We start from the raw sequence: 21,726 nt of genomic DNA, 5'->3' as shown, positions 1-21,726 counted from the left end.
ACCATGAAAAGAACAACCCAAATCTCCTCCACTGGACTCCTGGCTCAGGGGCCCCTTCTCCTTGAAGAAGTCTGTCTCTGTAGCTTTTGCAATAAACCTGCCACTTGCTTGCTATCTCTGTGTCCTGTTCTTCAATTCTTTGCTGAACGGAGACAATAAACCCAACACCCCTAGAGGGTAACAGCCTCAGGTGAGCTTCTGGGCAGTTTTACTGAAATCAGCGGATGATATTATATGTGTGCATTTATTTTTGAAATGATTATTCCATTTCAGATACCTGTGAGATTATTCTTAATTAACACAACCTGTTCTTAATGACTGTAACTTTGTAATGAGACTTAAAAGTCAGAAGCTCAAATGTTCTAACTTTTGTCTTTTCTTTTCCAAAGTTATTTTGTCTATTCAAGGTTCTTTGTATATCTTTAGAAATTTTAGAATCATTCTCTATTATCCATTTATTTATATATACTTATATTTCCACTTACGAAACTTCCTATTATTTTAATTCAGTAGAATTTATGCCTGAATTGAATGCTCAATTATATATGCATAAGTATCTTCATGGAAAATCTTATATTACCATTATCTGCTAATTAAACAATTTAGTGGGAAATTTCATTACTCATTGTTACCTTGTAATCATCAATGCTGCTCATGGCAATGTAAGGAGGGCAGCTGGATGCCAAAACCAGCCAGAATAAGGTGTATCCCAGGATTTCAAATGGATTATCCCATATTCTCTGGAAAAGCAAAGAGCACAATGAACTGAAGTAGGGATTTCTAAGTTCATTTTCTGCAATAAAATTCCAAACATTAATCAATGTTAATGTTTTTATGGAATCCTGCTGCAGGTTCCTATTGAGATTCTCAGTCCTTTCATTATTATTATAGCTTTGAAGCTTCACTTTTAATCTTTTGACTTTATACTCAAATTTATAGGTAAGGAAATCAATTCAAAGAACATGCACACGTTAATCATATCCCACAGTTGGAAAGTAGTAGCAGCAAACCTCTCCTTAACCCTCTCCTTACCTTAGCATTCTAAACTTTATTCTGATGCTAAGTAATAAGTGATAATTCAGAGTCAACACTTGGAATTTTCTAATAGGTCTTATTTAGAATGTGATAGCCTACCTAAATCAAATACCATATTTCTCAGCCAGTGAGAAGTCATCCCAGTAACATCGAGAGACCAGATCAATCTTGGTTGAGGATTCACAAGTAGAGGTGAAGTACGAGAAAGGAGAATGAAAGCATGGGAGAAAATTTATTGCTGTTCCTGATCATGACCCTCTTTAAGGATGGAATAATTGCGACCTGTCTTGGAAGTCAATGCAGGGGTAATAACCACATCCCGGTTATCTTCAGCTGGGGCCTCAGAAAGACTCTTGCTAACCACAAAATCAATCATGAGAGTGACTTTACTGTCATGCTCCTGGCGCACACAGAGTGTGGGCCCCTTCAGGCTTCAGTGTGAAACCATTGACTCTGGGTGGGACAGGGGCATGGCAGTCTGAAACTCCAGGTAGCTCCTACTTTGGGGACAACGAGAAGGTAAATTTGAACAACCAATAAAACGAGTTGCTGGAGATAGAGTTTAAAGTAAATCTGTGGGGTACATAAATACAAGATGAACTAGCCGGCTGGTATTAGACTCAGTCTAGTTAAAATAGGATTCCCCTAGAGAGGGAATTTACTAAATTAGGTATCCTGCTTTAAGAAAGTTGAGAAGACCTTCGCAGTTATTGATGGTTAAATGAACTGTTAGGTGCAGGACAGGCTGAGTAAGCTGTCTGCAGGGCATGCCAAACAAAGTTAGCTGCAGGATGACCTGGCCACTCAAACCCTCTGTCTGGTTCTTTATCAACTATTTGCTTCAAGTCCAAACGCCCAAGCCCCTGCTCAAGGCTGAACACTCAACCCCCTGCTCAAAGCCGAACACTTAACCCCCCTTGTGCCAACAAGGCAGCTTGCAGACCCAAAGACCTCATTAGATTTGGGCTATAAAAACTCCCTCCCGCCGGGCCCCTCTCTCTCTTGTTCTCTCTCTTGCTTTCTCTATCTCTCTCTTGCGCGCGCTTCCTCTCTCTCTCTCTCTCTCTTTCTCTCTTTCTTTCTTTCCTCCTCTGTTGCACTGCTGCAATAAAGATCTCTTGGTCGCTCCGAGTGTTGCGGTCACTTTTCTTTCATGAACCATCACAGCACACATTCTAAGATTAATTAATGCTCAATGTGTGACTAAAACCTTTGGCTTTAATTATTAAATTCCTTAAGCACCCTTAATGAAAGACATCTTTATTTCCTGAGCATATAATGAGATGGTATGAGAAGGTGACACAAAATTTTTTGTTGGGCATATGAAAATAATGATGGATATGTGGTTCATTCTGTATAAAAATGTGTAAAGGATCAATGCCCATCTATATTATCATAGAACTCTAGAGTTGTGTGAGATGGAAACAATTTGAGGACCACTTGCATCCATTTGTGTCTTTAACAAATAAGTTATTTAGTGCTTATTATGTTCTACACCTTTTCCTAAGTACAAGATATTGATACACATGTGTTTAAGAAATACAGGATCCCTGTATCTCCAAAGGGGTGAAATTATTTATGAAGTAAACAAATCATTATAAGCTATCATAGTTACTCTGTTTTCCCAAGTTAACGGGCTGTGTGCATTCCAGCCTCCTGGGCCTTTGTTTAGAAACAGGAATTTTTTCATCCCGTATTTGGGAAAGCTCGCCTAGTAGGTCTAAGGAAGGCCAAAAGAATGAATACTTTGGACAAGAACCTGGCCTAGTTCTAACGTCAACAGTGTGCAATTCCAGGCTTAACTTTGTCCTGAATTTTCTTCTTTTGTAGCATTTCTTAAAGTTGTGAAAACGTCACCCTTCTTCCTTCCTTCCTGCCATCCTGTCTGCTTTCCTCTAGTACCTCCTCGTTTTTCTGGTTCATTAATTTTTTTTGCTAGTCACAGTGCCACACAATTTCACTTTTTTGTGGTTTCATCTTTTTCTTTGGAAAATGTCTTGTTAGTTCTACTTTGCATTTTAAAAACATTTGAAACTCTAAAAAAGTAGATTGAATTTTCCAGAGCTGCAGAAACAGCATGAATCCAAATGTTAATGTATACCAGTGTGGTTCACTCACCAAGAATTAGATACCAGCTCTGAAAAGCACGATCTGGGAGGAGAGTCCGTAAGAGTTATACTCACCCTCAAAAATGTGCTCCACTCAGTTTGAATATGTGCTGATGGTGTAACCATTCCAAGTAGCCCATTACTAACAACATCCATGAGAACTGGGAAGCAATTCAGTCTTTTGGTATTGCATGCTAATAAAAAGTCGTATTTCTAAAACACAGACAAGTTTATGAATTAGCAAAGATCTTTGTGGTTTTTTTCCCCCATAGAAGCCAAAATTTAATACTTTCATTTGAGATCACTTTTCAAAATTTTGGGGTTTTTTTGTTGTTTGTTTGTTTCTGTTTTTTTTTTTTTTTTTTCTCAGTGCTGGGCTAGAGCCCAGGGCTTCACACATGCTAGACAAACGCTCTACCACTCAGTCACATTTTCAGCCCCAAGATTATGTTTTTAATGTGGTGCCAAATAATTTTTTAAAATTCACAAACAATTTGTAAGCAAAAAATACTGTGGAAATAAAAACAAATACTAGTATAAAAGAAAACATGTATATAGTAAACAAACAAACAAACAAACCATGCATTTGATTTTCAGGACACTAGTGTCTTGCTTAGGGATAGAATCAGGTTTTGGGTGTTTATTGTTTAGAATGAATCAGAAGTTCCAGATATATGTATTAGAAAGCTCCTTGAGATAAACTACAGATTCTTTCACATAAATGTACACTTGACAAGGGGTATTTTTACACTATGAATGTTGCTAATATACACAGTTTGTATTGGTAAATAGTGATAGATATATAAATTTATCATGTATTATACCAAGGAATGCAATTTGCCAAGTAAATGAAACAGTACTTGTTTTTCATTTTTGCTTTTTAAATTGGAGGCTGGAGTACATTCATATTATGTTATCTTCCCACACCTTTGGTAAAATTACTAAATGTAGACCAGCATACCTTTTCATTATGAAATACTATAATGGCTCCATTATAAGAAGGGTCATCTATACCATTTCTAGTTCCAGCTGCATCTACTTCCACAGCTATGCTCTGGCGCTCCACGGCATGGACAAACTCATCAATGCTCGCCCCTGAGATGTAATTTAACAGATATTTACAAACTTAAAAAAATTAATCTCAATTTGTGTAGTTATGTTACAATGTCTTTTAATGTCACTTACTATAACATGGACCGTGAGGATATTTTCCACCTGGTAACATGCCTGCTTCTGTGAATTAAGAATCTATGCATTTCTCAAGGAGTTCACTTTGTATGAGTATTTGCTTGTGCTTAGATAATGCACAAATCTTTAAAAATACCACATGGTTTTTGAAATTGTTTTTGTTTTCTCCTAGAATCTTGGAATGGAGGTTTTAGTGACAGATAATTCCTACTAACTAATTAACCATCAAATTTACTAAAGCTCACTTTACTACTGAGTAAGATAGATTAATTAATTAATTAATTAATTATTTGAAATCCAATAAGATTATTAATTGGATTTCAAAATGCCTCTTGATAACAGGAAAGCAACCTGTTGAATGGTGATTATATGAAAGACTCCACAGCCCTCTCCTGCAGAAGAATGACTAATAACTATAAAAATTACTAAAAATAAAAACCCAACTAGTAAAAAAATCTCTGGAAACTGTCCCAAGGGTATATAGAAAATGAAGAAATATTTATTCAAGCAAATCTGCTAAAATTTGGTAAGAACTCTTTCTGAACAGGTCAATAAGCACACGAAGAGATGTTCAACACCAGGAGCCTTAGCAAAACACCGATACAACCCACAGGGTATCGCTAGACACTCTGTGATGGGTGGAATAAAAAGACAGGAAACAATGAATGTCGGCAAGCCTATGCGGAAATTAGAACCCTGGTGTGAATATAAAGTTTTTCACTTTGAAAAATAGTTTGGACATCCTTAAAGTTACATCATCTTGTAACCCAACAATTGTATTCCTAGGATGATCCCCCCCAAAAATGAATACTTATGTTCACACAAAGAATGTACAGATTAACATTTTTAAAAGCAATATTTATATAACTAATTAATGGGGGAAATTATCCATCTGTGATGGGTGACTAATAAAATGTGGTATCTCCCTCCTACAGAATATTATTTAACAATTTATGGATAAAGTATTAATCCATGGATCCATACTACATTTGAAACACATCATTACCTGTGTTATTGATGATCAATAATCGAGTGAGAGGGTCCCGTGGCTGTTGTCCAGGAGCCAGGAAGTACAGATGAGGAGACAGTTCCAAAGTGTAACTGTTTTGATGAACTTTCACCAAGATATACTCCAAAAAAAGAGGGAAAAATCCAACCACCAGAATCAACAACCTGTATGGGATAAAACTGCCAATGTGAATCAATGCACCATCATTTCCTAATTTTTAGAAGGGTCTGAGCAGATTGCAATGTACTGAGGTCAAGAAATTGTGAAAATTAAACACAGCTCTCTGCTCATTTCTTGAGTATTTTGTCCTTTTTCCTCCTAAATTGGAGGGGAGAAACTGTAGATTTATCCTTTCCTTCCCTTGCTCTGGCCTTTGGGCAGCCCATACCCCTCCGTGGGATGTGTCCTGTCCCTCATGCTCAGATCCTGCCTGCCTCCCATGCTCCAGAGCGATGCTCTGCCCTCTGCCAGCCATTCCTCAACACCTTGCCCATGACTTCCTTCATGTCCACTCCTCTTATACTTGGGAGTGATGTGATTTCTTTAGTTTCCAGGCTCAAATCTTTAATTATATTTTAGTCTTTATTTTCCTACATTCTCCATTCAGATAAATCGAAATATCTTCTTATACGGCCATTCTGTTACTTCAAAACCTTTCCCCATCCTTAATTTATAATAACATTTTGTCTGAAGTCAGCAAAATGACGGGCATCTCTTTATACTTCACTCTCTCTAGACTGGTATGTAGTGTTTCCAGTTTAATAGGGAAGGTTTATTCTTAAATCTTGCTCAAATTCTCATTACTTATTTCTTTAGCAAATATTTACTGAGATTCAATTGTGTGGCAGGCTACCGACCTCCTTATTCCTAAAGCAAAATACAGTGTTCAGAGACACGGCATTGATTGACAGCCGAGGTACGATGGGTGTTAAGGTACAAAAGGAGATGATGTGAGTTTGGGAGCAGGGACCGTGTCTTCTGTGCACAGAGTCGGGAAGGAGAGTGAACTGCTTATACCGACTGGAGGGGAATCTCGACATCTAGGGAAGAATGAGTAGGATAACCACTAAGATAGATCCTGGGAAAGAGGACCACTTCCTAACACGTCTGCCACCTGTCATAGTGCAGAATTTGAGTGAGAAGAAATGTTACAGGGAAGTTCACAGCATTCCAACTTTTCCTCTAGAATTGTCTCTGGACCTGTTAGTCCCCTAATAGAAAACTACTAGACCACTGACTAAATAAATATTATACTTTTTCCAGTTTTGTAGACACAGGAAATTAAAAAAAAAATTTCCCTCTTATTTTTACCCCTTAGTTATTTTCCACACATCAGCTAAAGGGAAAACTCTGCGGCACTCTGATACTCACAGTGATAGAAGAGCTTTTCTTTCGTGCTTCAACTTTAGCAAACGAACCTTTGCAATTGCACAGATCTGTCGACCCCAGAGAGCCACGCCCCCTACTGTCTTTCTCATCTCCATAAGTGAGGAGAGAATTTGTTCCATCTCAACAAGTCTTTCTGTGTCCCCAGCTCTTTCCCCTTGTGCTTCTCCTAGAATGTTGACACCTGCAAACCACAAAAGAAGCAATTTATTAAATCCCACTTCAGATGTGTAATATTGAGCCTACGGCATGAGCTTGTTTGACGGTAGTTCGAGTCTTTTCCTGTAGACATGGCCTTCCTGGCTGCTACCTTGAGCTAGGGAAATATTTACAAGATTTGTTTTTTGAACAAAAAGAGGAGAGGAAAGAAGCTCCTAGATAATTCGAATATGCACTGTACATTCGAGAGACGAGATTAAAAATGCAAGGTCATTTCAGTGCCTCGCGTAATTTGCAAATTTAGTAAAGAAAGCAATCTTCTGTGTGTTCACTTAGAGAAGCAAGCTACAGATTGACATGCTACACACAGGGAGTGAACTATGAATGATAAGTTATCCACCTGGGGGTCAATTATAAATCGTCATTACTGGAGAGATTTAAAATGTGCACAGTGTTTGAGGCTGCACTCTTCTACCCTTTGCACATTCTCTGCTATCTCTAGGTCCCCAGGAGGCTGCCCACTGTACAATGCTAAAATAAACCCGACTCAAAGCCCCAGAAATGCACAGAAAAATTCACACTCTGACATAAAGATCTTGAACAAGATAGCGGTGAGAAGCACATTAAAAGAATCGTTTTAAATAATAGATATTTGTCATTGTTAATCCATTAGAAAGATGAGGGCATCATGAAAACTAAAAAGATTAACTTTCATTAAAAGAGAAGCTATTTTATTCATAGGGGAGAAGATTCCTGTGTCTGCATTCATCCCTAGGGACAGGGCAGAAAGAGAGCCCACCAAAGGCATGGACAAAGGGCCAACAGCAGGATGAAACAAACCCTTATGGTCACATTTGGGCTACCGTACCCATCTAGAATCACGTGGTGCCCAAGTCACAAAATGAGTCCACACTCTCTACCAATTCTTTCCCAAGGGGGCCCTTCACCAAGTGCATGCGAACAGTGCACCAGAGGTTGGGGCAGAAGGAAAAACAGAGAGAGCCACATGGAGGTGCCCAGGGTCTCCTGCAAGACATGAAGGCAAGTGGGGCTCTCTGTGTGAATTACAGCGTCCACCAAGAGCCAGCCCACAGAAGGGGTAACTGAGGACACATGGGCCTCTGCTGGGTATAGTGCTGGCCACTTCAGTGGCCATGCTGAAGTCTGTGTAGAGGGTGGTAAGGTGGAGGGAGAGCTGGGGCAAAGTTTGATTTAAGTGGAGAGTAGGGCTCAGTACCCAGTGGTCAAATAAACCAATAAATTTTTAAAATGCAATAAAATAGGGTGGCAGGCACAAAGTCAAGGAAATTTCTGCTGCTGGAGGATTTGGTGGAGGGGGGGTGCTGAGAACAGTAGGACCCCTGTTCTGAAAAAGGGCAGATGCACTCTTGGAGCTTCGTAGCCTAACAGCCATTAAAAAGAGGATGTGTGCTTTTCCCTACTTCCCTACCCTAACTTGGAGGTTGTCAGATTCCAAAAGCTTGGTATATGCCTTGCTCACTCACCCTTAAACATTTTCAGCTTCAAAAACCAGGTGCATCAGTAAAGCCAGTGATAAACAACCCAAAGGACAAAACCATTGAGGAGACGCCAAAGTAGGAAGTTCCCAGGCCCTGAACCTGTTATTTGCATGATTTGTCTTCTCTTAAATGCTACAGGGACTCATCCTTACCACAGGCAAATGCAGCATCATTAGGAGAGAGGTGATTTTGACTCCAGGACAAGGAAAAACACCTTTAGAAAGCACCCAAAGGCAATTAATATGGCTAAACTCTAGCCCACCCCTGCAAGCAACCCTTTCCCATGAATAACACTCAGCCTCTCCCTTTGTCAAGAGCCAGCCCCACAATCCTGATTTCCACACTGCTCTCTGGCTCTGCCTCCTTTCTCCGAATTCCCAGCAAAAGCCTCACCTGTGTGTTTGCATCCACGTGATTCGATTTCACTCTCACCCACACTAACTCAGAGATTCCTGTAGGTCTGTAGGTCGCAGAGAGATCTGAAGAGTTTAGCATCAATGCTGTAACTCAAGGTCATGCTGAAGGGAAAGATTTGATTTGACCTTCAAATCATGTGGAAGTGGGAAAGGAGGAAAAGCTGTCCAAAAGTCCACATACTTGCCAAATACAGATCAGGTCAATCTAGTGATCTGTATCAGCATCCTGACAGAAAAAAGAGTCAACTCATTTTCTGGGCATTGCTTTCTTCAGTCTTTACTGTTTTGTTGTGTTATTATTATTTTTTTAATATGTCGATGAGATAAGAAAAAATATAAGATATGAGAAGAAGCAGGAAATGTGACCGAGAGAGAAAAGAACAGTCAAAATCATTACTGATGTGGGTCATCAGTGATTGTGGTCCAAATGTTGGGTTTAACACACATGGGTTTAAAAATATTTATGATTTATTCCAAGATCCACTAGAAAATATGAAGGATATCAGTGAGCCAATAAGTAAGTTCAGTAGAGAATCTGAAACTGTTAAAATATGAACAAATGGAAACATTCTGTTAAAAGATACAGTATCAGGAATAGAGAGTTTAATAGTTGGGCTTCAGAACAGTCTGAACAGAAGACAGCTGTGATTTTGAAGACAGGCAAACCTACATTGTCCAATTACTTTCCTTTTTATTTTTTAGACATTGTCCAATTTCTAACACAAAGAAAAACAAAGATTGGAAAACCTAACTGGGAATCTAATGCCTGTGGGGCAGCACCAGATGTCTAAGATTTTTTTTTTTGCTCAGTATAAATTGCACCCACAGATCCAAAGAATTCAAAAGTCCCAAATAAGAACTGATAGAAGGTGCTGTTTAAGCTGATCATAAATTATACTAGATAAAATATCAGGCGGGAAGAGTTAGGAGCCCAATAGAGATATAATGTATGGGCAAATGAAAGAGAACAGTAAAATCGGTTATATTCTCTCTCTCTCTCTCTCTCTCTCTCTCTCTCTCTCTCTCTCTCTGACTCATTTCTATCAATCAATCATCTATCTGTAGCTCTTCAGATAAAGATACTGATTTACAGATATATAAGTGTATGTGACTTGGGTGAGAGTTTAATAATAATAACTGAGAAGCACATATAATTACAACGCATGATAGGAAATATCAAAAAGGAAAAGGGAGGAGATAAGTGTGTTCATTTAAAAGTAGTTGTATTTTGTGTGAACCAGTATAGCAATGCTGGAGTATAGTATACAAATAAATTTTTCTAGTGACCATGAAAAATAACACACCAAAAAAACCACAGCTAAAAAGGAAATAAGGAAGCAAGTTATTTACTACTAATAAAAAATCATGGCAGGAAGGAATAAAAAAGCAAAGACTAGAAGGGACCAATATGATAGATATAAACATAACCATAGCAATAATCACATTAAAAGAAATAAGAAATAAAAGAAAGATCAGGGATGTAGAAGAAGGGGATGGGGGGAGGGAGGAGGGACAGGATAAAGGTAAAACAGTGGAATGAATTTGACTTGACTTTCCAAGGTACATATGTGAGGATACTACAGTGAATCTCACATTATGTGTATCTACAAGACACTAATTTTATAAAAAGCATAAACAGGAAGATCAGTAAAATAGAGGAAAGGGAATAGGTGCAAGGGCTTTTTAAAGTGACCATGTATGACAACCTTGTCTAATCAAATTGAACACATCATTAAAGATGCAAACATTATAAAAGAGAGCCCAATAAAATTTTTAGAGTTGAAAATTGTACCAACTGAAAGTGAAAAATTTACCGGCAGAACTTAACATATTTCAGCAAATAGAACAATCGGTGAACATGACAGAAGTAAAATTGAGATTAGTCAGGGTAAGGAACATAAAGTAAAAGGAACAAAGAAAATGAAGAGTCCCAGAGAAATGTAGGATGTTACCAAGTCACCAATAAACAATGGCAGTGTCCGAAGGAAAGGAGAGGAAGGAAAGAAATGAAGCTAAAAACTTCCCCAATTGGATGAAAAACACTAATTTCCATATCCAAGTGGTTTGGTTTAGATGTGAGGAGTCCCCCAAAAGCTTACGTGTGAGACAATGCAAGGTTTGGAGGTGAAATGATTGTGTTATAGCCTTAACCTAATCAGTGGATTGATCCCTGATGGGATTCACTGAGTGGTGACTGGAGGCAGGTGAAGTGTGGCTGGAGGAAGAGGTTCACTGGGTGTGTGGAAGAGGTTCACTGGGTGTGTGGTTATAATGTATATATTTGTGTCTGGCAAGTGGAGGCCTCTCTCTCTCTGTTTTCTGATTATTATGTGAACTGGTTCCCTCTGCCATACCTTGAGTCCTGAAGAATGGAGCCAGCCACTGATGCACTGAGACCTCTGAAACTGTGAGCCCCTAAATAAATCTTTCTCCTCTACAGTTGTTCTGGTTGGGTCTTTTAGTCACAAAAGCAAAAAAAAAAAAAAAGGCTGACTAAAACACCAAGATGCCCAACCTACCCCATGTAGGATAAATGTAAAGCTCTAAAGACATGAACAAGCTGTCCAAAGCTAGTCAGAAAAGAGAATATTGAAAGCAGCAAGAGAAAATGGCTCATCATAACAAGACATCCTCAATAAGTTTAAGAGCTGACTTCTCAGAAACCCTGGAGGCCAGCACACAGCAGAATCATGCAGAGTGTGCAGACAGGAAGATAAGAAGGTTCTATCTGAAATTGATCTTGGGATGTGAGGAGGGCAATGACCCTTGGATGCAGGAAAACGAACTATGCAATCAGTCAAGACAATATTGACAGAGGACACAGCTCATCTTTGCATAAGCTTATCTGAGAAATGCGTTAGTCATGGAAACCAACGTTTCACAATCACACCTTTGGAACAGGGTCTTCTCGACCCTGTTCTGCACTGCATGAATATTTTCACACAAAATTTTCATGCATTTTATTTACCTGATTCATCGAGCGCTGATTTTCCTTCTAGCTTCAGGAACACTTCATTCAAAGTTGTCATGGAAACACCATAATTCTCAATTCCTAGGCCAGGATTGCTATCAAGATCCGTGTAAAGTTCTAAAGAAAACAATCAGAGCAGTGAATCAAAACAGCAAAAGCCATGAGCAAACTAAGGACATCTTTCCAAATTAAATAAAGAAATTATATGAAGTTATGCTTAAGATTTGTCTAAGATTTTTAAAATTAACATTTCATAATAAATAATCTTATTCTTCAATCCATGTATTTTCTATTTCACCCAAATATTACTCTCATGGTCAAATATTAGTTTATATTCATTTATGTTTCTATTATAACGTCATTCTAGATTTTTCTGATTTAGTTAATTATGAAATTTTGGACTTCTCAATGCTAAACTTTTTTACTTAAAGATTATTTTTCCCCCAGATAACAGATACAAATGGGAAACATTCATGCTGTTACCAACAGAAGAGAAAGAACATATTTTTTGAGAATTAGGTAGATGGTTCAAAATCTTCTTCAGTTCTCAAAGCACCTGTCAAAGGACAGACGGAGGAACTAAGTCATTTTAAAATTAGTTTCTGTTTCTGAAAAATAATTCCCAAGTTCTAATAGAGAATGAAGAATCGACTTAGAATTTCTTGGGCTAGTAGGAAAGTATGATAGCAGAGATTCCCTCTAGCAATTTTTGTATCCGTTCCTTCTTTAGTTCATTTACCTAAAAATACTATGGCATCAATCATTGTTCATAAAACCAAGAGCAATTTCCCTGCCTGCATGGATTTGAATTATAGTGGGTAATTAAGCTTAAGTAAAAACCCGATTCTAAGACTAGAGTGATTATAGAAGACCCGAGGCTTCATTCTGGAGAGTCCAGTGACAGAAGGATGTTAGAAGCGTCCAGTCTCAGCTGGAATATCTTACATGGAAAGGTAGAAAGGAGATTTGAACTGCTAACAAGTACCATGTGTTATTCTTCATTCTACCTAAAACTATTACAAACTTTCCCTATATTTTAATTACTCTTACAATACACTAATTAGCAGTCTACAAACACTTTGCTGAATGCTTCTAAGGAATATTTATGTTATAAAATGTATATTTGAGTGACTTTATAGAATAATTACGTGTCGTTGTTAACCACACATATGGCAAGGCTAATTGATCCAGCCACTCAGTGTCAGCCTTCATGGTCATGGAACAGAAGGATAAACAGAATTAGTAAATGTCTGTTCATTAGCCTGGAAAGCTCAAAGTTATCACAACGGCCTGGCCAAGAGAAATAGTTATATCATGGGGCTAATTAACATAGTTAAGCTAGAGGTTTCAACCATTTGTGTTCATGTACAGTTATGATTACTAGAATGTTCTGCTATATACCACCAGGGGAACAGAATTAAAAGAAGCTCTCTAAAAATGCACAAGCATTACTATCACAATATAATAATATTTCCCACTATAGGCAGTTGTTATTTGACTATTGATTTGATTACATTTAAATATCTGAACAACATCATAAGTTCTCAATGAATGTTAGTTATACAAGTTACCATTATTTTTATTATGGATATTATTTATATACTAATTTCATGTTTCTATAAACATTACCTGGAAAACTATGGGTTGTTTCTAACGGTAGTGTATAGACAAGCTTTCCTTCACTTTCTGCTGATAATTTGGCATCAGGGATGTGCTGTTTAACAAGAGATGTTATCTTTTCCTGAGCACATAGTTCATTCAACTGCAAACTGGCGTTAAAAAAAAAAAAAAGGTGTGTTTTTTGACATAGTCTCCAATAGCATGAAAATCAAGTCTAATCTCTATAGGACAAAGAAAACCAGCTAATATCTAATGCAAAAAAACAGGACTTGAAAACATTAAATAAGAGGACAAAGATCCCAATCATATAAATGTAATGTGGGGAAGCAAAGATGAAGCTAAACAGAATTACTGGTCATATTACTGAGGGATGGTGCCCGGAGAAGATCAATAGTGATTCAGGTCCTTAAGTGGAGAATAACTACATGGTAGAAATACTAGGAATGCAACAAAGATCAGGAATAAGCAAGATGGATAATGTTGACAATTATGTCTAACCGAGGAAGTTTAAGTTAGCTAAATAGGATTATCGTACTGGTTTGAAAGAACAAGAGACTTTTTGATAGTCATAGATGCCAAACAGGTACTGTTATTGAGTTAATCATTCAATGCAAATTTCTTAGTATGTGATAAACATCACCCCACTAAGTGCTCAGGGTACAAGGTGAATAAGACAACATTAGCCAGCACTTATGAAATTATCTAGTCAGGGAGACAGGAAGAAAACAAACAGATAAGTAAACTAATTATCAATAGTAGTAAATGCTATGAAGGAAACTGGGTTATAGATAGAAACTAATTATGGATGAATGTGGGCTTGGGGAGCTGGGATCCCCAATTTTAGCTTTCTTTCTAGTGTCAACCCCAAAACTTTGAATAAGAACAAAATATCATTGAGAAGTCTAGCCATTCAAACACACCATACTATTTTCCCATTATAGGAAATAAAAATTGAACAATCAAGGTTAGTAAGTATATAGTAGATAACAATATGTCATGATTTTACTTTGAATCTTAGTTTTTGCCATTTGAAAAATCTAATTTAACCTATCTCAGCAGTTTCCTCATTAGTAAAATAGAATAATGACTTCTAACATTTAAGGTTGCTAAGAACTGAAAAATAGGGATGCTAACACTTAGCCCTTAAAAATGGTTGCTGTTTTATTGAGCTAAATGCTTCAGTCAGAATTATTCCATTTACTCATAAGGCATGCGTGAACTTATAAGAATATGTATTATTCCTAGAAGCAGTGAAACCCACTGAGGGAATCTGCCATGAAATAAAACAAGCTATAAACATTTCCTGGCCCCTTACAAGAACTTGAGCTGGGTGTTCTGGAGGACTTTGTAAGTGGTACACAGTGTCTTTCCTCAGGAGCTTATCCGTCAGAAGGCAGGCTTGGCAAACTTTTTCTGTAAATGGCTGGGTAGCAAATAGTTTAGACATTGCCTGAAAAGTCTAGTCATGTGTTTCAACTCTCTGTTGTGTCTCAGAAGCTCTGTAGGCAATATGTAAGAGAATTGCAAGCCTGGGCTCAATCAAAACTTCATTTACAAAAACAGGAAGGGGGCTGAATTTGGCTCACAAGGCCATAATTTGTTAACCTCGGGCTTTGAAGAAGAACATGAAGCAATTATGCAAATTACTGTCCAGAGGCCCATGGAAAGAGTCATGGGCAGGGAATCTTGACTAGCACCTTTATTTTGAGAGCATAGGTATGTCCTCAATATTACACAAGATTCTAAGCAACATATCATTTATTTTTCTATAACCTTTACTTATAATCTGGGAGTTATTACTCCCAGTTTATAAGTGAGAAAACTGAGTTTCAAAAAGTCTAAATAACTTCTAAGAAAAAGTGCAAACTAAATGCTTCAGGGAATTAAAAACAAAATTGGGACATCACACAAAACAGGAATATTATCAAAGTGTGCATGAGATATTATCCATTTAACTCTTTAGGACTTAAACAGGTGGAAATGGGTTCAACAGCTAGCCTCAAAAAAAAAAAAGTGTAGATCATGGTAGGACATGCATAATGAGCAATGACTATTTCACTTTAACTAAAGGGTATTGAATTGGGTCAGGGTACATGGTATGGGAGTCATGACAGACGGGTCACACCAGCATTATTTGGCTACATGGTTTGGATTCTGGTAGGTAAAATTTCTGAAGTTTGTTTGTTATGTTTTGTCATTTTATCTTTATTTTCTTTTTTAAGTATAAATGATATAAATCAGAACTAACCAATTAATTTAAAAATTAAAACATGGTCTTGAACACTAGATTTGAAGCTAAACATATTGAGAATCAATTCGTGGCTCTACCACACAACAACGTAGTGTTATGGTTTGAACGTGTCTCTCAAAGTTCACAGGCTGGAAATAATCCCAGTGCAATGGTGTTGAGATGTGGAAGCTTTGAGAGGTGATTAGGTCATGAGGCTCTCTCTTCATGAATGGATTCATGCCATTATCATAGAGGTGAGTTAGTTATTGTGGGAATGGATTCCTGATAAAATGATGAGTTTACCCCCTACCCTGCCCTGTGTGTGATCTCTTGCCCTTTCTCCTTTTACCATGGGATGATGCAGCGAGAAGACCCGTGCCAAGTGTGGTCCCTCAACCTTGGACTTCCCAGCCTCCAGAACTGTAGGAAATAAATGTTTATTCTTTATAAATTACCCAGTCTCAGGTACTTTGTTCTAGCAGCACAAAATAGTCAGTCTAAGACACATAGGGAGTATATCATTTTATCTGTAAAGTAAAAGTAATGATGATTCCCATCTCAAAAATAAAAGATTGAAATAAAATAATGTTAAGTATCATCCAAATAAATAACAGCTCTCACATGCTACTATTCAAAACACTAATAATTGAGAAGAATGGAAAGGAGAAGGTCAAGAAAAAGGAGGAAGCACTGAAGGAATTGGAAGCAAGTAGGAAATTATATTAACACCCTGGGTGAGAGATGATTAGGGTATGAAAGAATATATCAGTGAAAAAGTTCCCTTAATACATGTTTCCATAGACCATGCATTCCGAATATATTTCCTAACACACATTTATCTAAACTTCTGTTGCCATCTTATATTCTCAATCTCAGGCGTCTCCAAAGTCGTCAACTCTCACACATACATGATTTCTGTATCAATAGCTCTGCACAGATATGTGCATGTGGGTGTGCAAGCACTTGGGTATAATGAACACAGATCTTCTTGGCATGTTTGTTTCCATCTCCATCAAGCCTCTCTTTTACCAAAAGAACCTTCCCTGGTGGCCCTACCTTAGGTGATAACCGATCCCCCACTTTTTCTTCAGAAACAATGAAGAACCTGCACACTTCAGTTTCCCTTTGGAGAGAAACACTTTCCTATCTGAAAAGGAAGAATCAAAGAAGAGAGTTTGATAGGCAGTTTTTTTAAATTCTTTTTTTTAATTGATTTTATTTTTTAAATACACGACAGTGGAATGTATTACAATTCTTATTACGCATATGGAGCACAATTTTTCATATCTCTGTTTGTATATAAAGTATGTTCATACCAATTCATGTCTTCATACATGTACTTTGGATAATGATGTCCATCACATTCCACCATCATTGCTAACCCCCTGCCCCCTCTCTTCCCCTCCCACCCCTCTGCCCTACCTAGAGTTTATCATCTCACTCCAGTCAAATGGCAGCTATTATGAAGACAAACAACAATAAGTGTTGGCGAGGATGTAGGGAGAAAGGTACACTCGTACATTGCTGGTGGGACTGCAAATTGGTGCAGTCAAAAGCAGTATGGAGATTCCTTGGAAAACTGGGAATGGAACCACCATTTGACCCAGCTATCCCTCTCCTTGGTCTATACCCAAAGGACTTAAAAACAGCATACTACAGGGACACAGCCACATCAATGTTTAAAGCAGCACAATTCACAATAGCTAAACTGTGGAACCAACCTAGATGCCCTTCAATAGATGAATAGATTTAAAAAATGTGGCATAAATACACAATGGAATATTACTCAGCAATAAAAGAGAATAAAATCATGGCATTTGCAGATAAATGGATGGAGTTGGAGAAGATAATGCTAAGTGAAGTTAGCCCATCCCCAAAAGACAAATACCGAATGTTTTCTCTGATATAAAGTGACTGACTCATAGTGGGGTAGGGAGGGGGAGCATGGAAGGAATAGATGAATTCCATTTGCTTTTTGAGAAAACACAGTATGATCTAACTCCAGTTAAGGAGTGTCTATAGTCTGCACAGAGACAGAGCTAGTAAGGACTCCATAAAGTCCTTACTTTATTTTAATCTAATTTATGTATTTTAGGTCATCTTTGCATCAACTCATCAGGGAGATTCAACTATGTGAATATACTGTCTATCATAGAGAATCATCACATAACACATTTTGATGGATCAAACATTAAAATTCTTTGGATATTTCAAGTTGATATGTCTCTATTCTGAGAGAATTAATCTCTTAGAATACTGACTCTACTTACTTCCCTGGAACAGCCCACTCCTACATCATCAAATAATACAAATTTTACAAGATACATAGAAATGGCTGGAGGCGAGAAGATTTGGGCCCAATTGCATCTCGTCCCCAGTGGTACAGATTACCATGGATGCCTAGATTGCCAGTATTAAATAGAGCTGTCCAGAATACCAATCCACATTTCTCAAATACCCTGAAGTCCTCATGAGGATATTCAATGAAAACCAGCAATTACCTGCCAGGAGGTCAGCCTCATCCATGAACTGAGTAGTAAAAAGGATCACACGGTCTCTTCTACGCTCTTTCAGGAGGTTCCAAATTCTGTGTCTTGAGAAGGGATCCATTCCAGCACTGGGTTCATCTAATAGGAAAACCTGCAGAGGAGGGAGGTGTGAAGGAGAAGTGTGTGTGTGTGTGTGTGTGTGTGTTTCTCCTAAGGTGAAGTTTTTCCAGAAAACAATGTAAAGACCATATTATTTATATGCATTTATTTACTTACTTTTTTGCAGTACTGAGGGTCAAACCCAGAGCCTCGTGTATGCCAGGCAAGCACTCTACCACTGGACTACATCCCCCATCCTTTATTTGTATTTAAAAGTATTGTGATTAGGATTTTGTTCTTATTTTGAATATTTTATAATAAATATTTTATCAAACACGTCCTTTTTGAATTACAAGGTTTGAACTCTCATCAAAAGTTTCACTTTCTACAATTTGAAAACACCCATAAATTTAGCTGAACTCACCTGAGGATCTCCTAAAATGGCAATCCCAAAGGTTAGTTTTCTTTTCTGTCCACCACTTAAGTTTTGAGCCAGGACATTCTGAATATTTTGTATTTCCAATTCCAGCAAAACTCTTTCTATCTAATCAAAAGACAACATTGTATGTCATACACCAAGACTCATTTCTTTTTTCCTTTTTTTAAAAAATGCAAAGCTGTAAACATAATGATTAAAAGCATGGACCCTGTGGCCAAACTGCCTGGCTTTGAATGACCATCCATCTTCAGCTGTTGTGTGATCTCAGTCAAGTTACTTTCTCTCTGAACCTCAGTTTCTACATGCATAAAATGGGAATAATAACAGCTTTATCTCATAGTGTCGTTCTAAGGAATAAATGAGTTCTACATTTACAGTAAAGGATATGCTCGGCACATTGTAAATTATCTAAATGTTCACTATTGCTGAAATTGGATTTTCTTCTTCAACATTTACCAATGACTTACACACAGATAATTAATAAAAGAGAAAAACAAAACAAAACAGAGCAAACAGGATTAGCAATCTCACTTTGACCAATACATGATTAGTTTTAATGTATTTATATACCTCTTGCTCCACTTCTTGTGGCAGAATCCCTCTTATTTTAGCAAATAGCCTAAGGTTTTCTTTCACAGTAAGGAAGTCAAACTGCACATTGGATTGTGGACAAATTCCAGTGATCTTGATGATGTTTTCTAGGTCATCCATTTCTGAAAGTTTATTATTGTAGATGGTGACAGAACCTATCACAAAGATTCTACATTAATATCTGGATAATAAGTAAACAGAGTATTTCTAAATAAAAAAATCACTATCAATGCACTAATCAATAAGCTATTTTATCTTCAAGCTTTATACAATTTAGGCATTATGAATTTTCCTTTCAGTTGTAAAGTAAATTGTGAAAGGAGTTCCCATCTGTGATTTTATTCCTAATAAATGTAGTGTAGTCTCTTACCATTTATAATTAGGTTTGGCTAGATGCCCACTGGGGCCTTAGCAACGGTGATACAAATAGAGCTGATGAATAGCTACACACTGTGACTAGTCCTCTTTTGTTGCTGGGATCATGAAGAACATTGGGTAAAGAATCCCAATCTAGCCTCTTGCAACATGAAAGTCCATGCAAAAACAGAGGTGTAGCTGTCCTGTCTGAAGCCTCAAATATGTGAGCGGGCACATGTTAAATTACCCAGTGTCAATCATTTGGTTCAGAATAGAGAAACCACTCAGTCAACCCACAGAGTCATGAGAAAAAAAAAAAAAAACATTTTTTATTTTAAGCCATTCAGTTTGGGAGTATTTGTCATGCAGCAAAAGCTGACAGATACATATGGGAATGCCAAACTGATGACCATGAAAATAATCATCACAAAATACTTACATTCTATATGTAGTAATTAAACATCACAAACCTTTATGGAATAATATTACAAATAGATTTCCATTTTTTCTTTGATATCTGTGTTTGTCATTAATAACCAGGAGGATTTTATATTATCAGCTTACTTCTTTGTCAACCTGACTTTGGAAAAAAGAACTCTCACCTTTGGTGGGAACAGACAACCCACTAAGAATATTTAACAGTGTTGATTTTCCAGCTCCACTGTGACCAAGGATTGCAGTGATTTGGCCTTCATAAATGTCCAATACCAGGTCTAGGAATGGAAGGTAAGATAAGGAAGGAGGGAGAAGAGATGGGAGGAAGGAAGGAAAATAATAAAAATCACAAATAACATTCTGTTACAGAACCAATAAATTAATACTTGATTTCCTGGAATGATTGTATTTTCTAGTGTGAAAACATTGTAAGTTCAAAATAAAAATACCCTTAAAAACTAATTTTTAAAAAATCCTTTCTAGAATTTTTTAAGTTATTTGATTAAAATGAATGAAACATGCCTTATACCCTTAAGTTCATTGAAATTGCCTGGCATGGTAGGTGGATGTTAGTATTTATTGAATGGGAGAATAGATTAATAATAAAGTATCACATAGCTAAAACTCCCAAGTGGTAAGTAGGTAAGTGCCCCCCCCCTTAAGAAAAGGAAAAAAAGTAGAGTATCTACCAATAGCTTTTGGATTATAGAAGAAAAAATTGAGGGTGTAGGAAAAAATATCTGTAGGTTACATCAGTATAGACTTTAAATACATGTAATTCTATAACACCCACTTTTTCTTAACTTTTATAAAGTAAAAGTGATGTGTTAGAGGGGAAAATTTATAATAGGGTTCAAATAACTTTTCAAATCTGAGATATTATCATTAACTGCTCAATAAAAGCAAAACAATGTGAATTTAAATCATGAAATTGACTTCAATATAATTTTTTTTACCTTTCAAAGCTTCTATTTTATCAGGTTTTCCTTTATATTCTTTTGTAATATTTCTGATTCTGAAAAAAAAGAAAAGCTACTTCAAGGTGACAGTTCTCTCTGGTCTGTAATTCCAGTTTGGCTGCCAGAATCAGATGAAACTGATCTTTAGGATGGAGAGAGAGGTAGCAGTCACTCTCTTGCAGTCCTGGTTGTGGGACAGAATTCTTCAAGAATCCTGAAGAATACTGTGGTCCTGGATGGACATTGGCATCACCTGATGAGTTTTAAAAATTTGTGCTTGGGTCTTACCAGTTGAGACTCTTTCCCTGGACTGGGCCATGGTCTAACATCAATTAATAGAGAACAGGGCCATCTCTGGACTGCAAAGTTAAGGAAGTCAGAGCAAAAGAGGATGTGGGCACCCAACACTAAAAGGGTCAGCATGAACTACTAGCACAGGTTGGTGATCTCTTGAGTCTCAGTCTCCAGAGGATCCTTGAAAGGTAGCATAAGGAAGAGAGATGGTGCATCACAATAGGGAGGCAGGGGTCTCACAGGGCTACCCACCTGACTCATGTCATCTGCACCACTTGGTTACTCTGTTATTTTAGGCAGGGTACTAGATCCAGGTAAGTTTTAGTAATTGCAATCTGAGAATTTTGAATGCTTTAGGATTGTGTTACAGGTTATATAAACTATTTCATCTTGCATGCATAACGCGGGGCTCATGGTGAAC

At 37.4% G+C, this 21,726-nt stretch overlaps 1 protein-coding gene across 3 annotated transcripts in view; it reads right to left on the bottom strand.

Annotated features, from left to right (window-relative positions):
• The window catches only part of Abca8 (ATP binding cassette subfamily A member 8), a 60,049-nt gene that overhangs the window by 21,238 nt on the left and 17,085 nt on the right, over positions 1-21,726 (bottom strand). For all 3 annotated transcript variants that reach the window (XM_058572185.1, XM_046422627.2, XM_046422628.2), the window contains 13 exons: positions 21,009-21,067; positions 20,220-20,330; positions 19,240-19,415; positions 18,655-18,774; positions 18,144-18,282; positions 16,699-16,789; positions 13,422-13,561; positions 11,790-11,909; positions 6,712-6,910; positions 5,338-5,504; positions 4,105-4,238; positions 3,219-3,356; positions 633-740 (listed from right to left, as the gene is read on the bottom strand). In XM_058572185.1, coding sequence (XP_058428168.1) covers positions 633-740; positions 3,219-3,356; positions 4,105-4,238; positions 5,338-5,504; positions 6,712-6,910; positions 11,790-11,909; positions 13,422-13,561; positions 16,699-16,789; positions 18,144-18,282; positions 18,655-18,774; positions 19,240-19,415; positions 20,220-20,330; positions 21,009-21,067 — 1,702 coding nt within the window. The remainder of the gene's footprint in view (positions 1-632; positions 741-3,218; positions 3,357-4,104; positions 4,239-5,337; positions 5,505-6,711; positions 6,911-11,789; positions 11,910-13,421; positions 13,562-16,698; positions 16,790-18,143; positions 18,283-18,654; positions 18,775-19,239; positions 19,416-20,219; positions 20,331-21,008; positions 21,068-21,726) is intronic.

This window comes from Marmota monax, unplaced genomic scaffold (genome assembly GCF_021218885.2).
Source record: "Marmota monax isolate L192 unplaced genomic scaffold, Marmota_monax_Labrador192_F-V1.1 WCK01_AAM20220418_F8-fsc00173, whole genome shotgun sequence".
Taxonomy (NCBI): domain Eukaryota; kingdom Metazoa; phylum Chordata; class Mammalia; order Rodentia; family Sciuridae; genus Marmota; species Marmota monax.
This window is presented reverse-complemented; position numbering and strand designations above follow the sequence as displayed.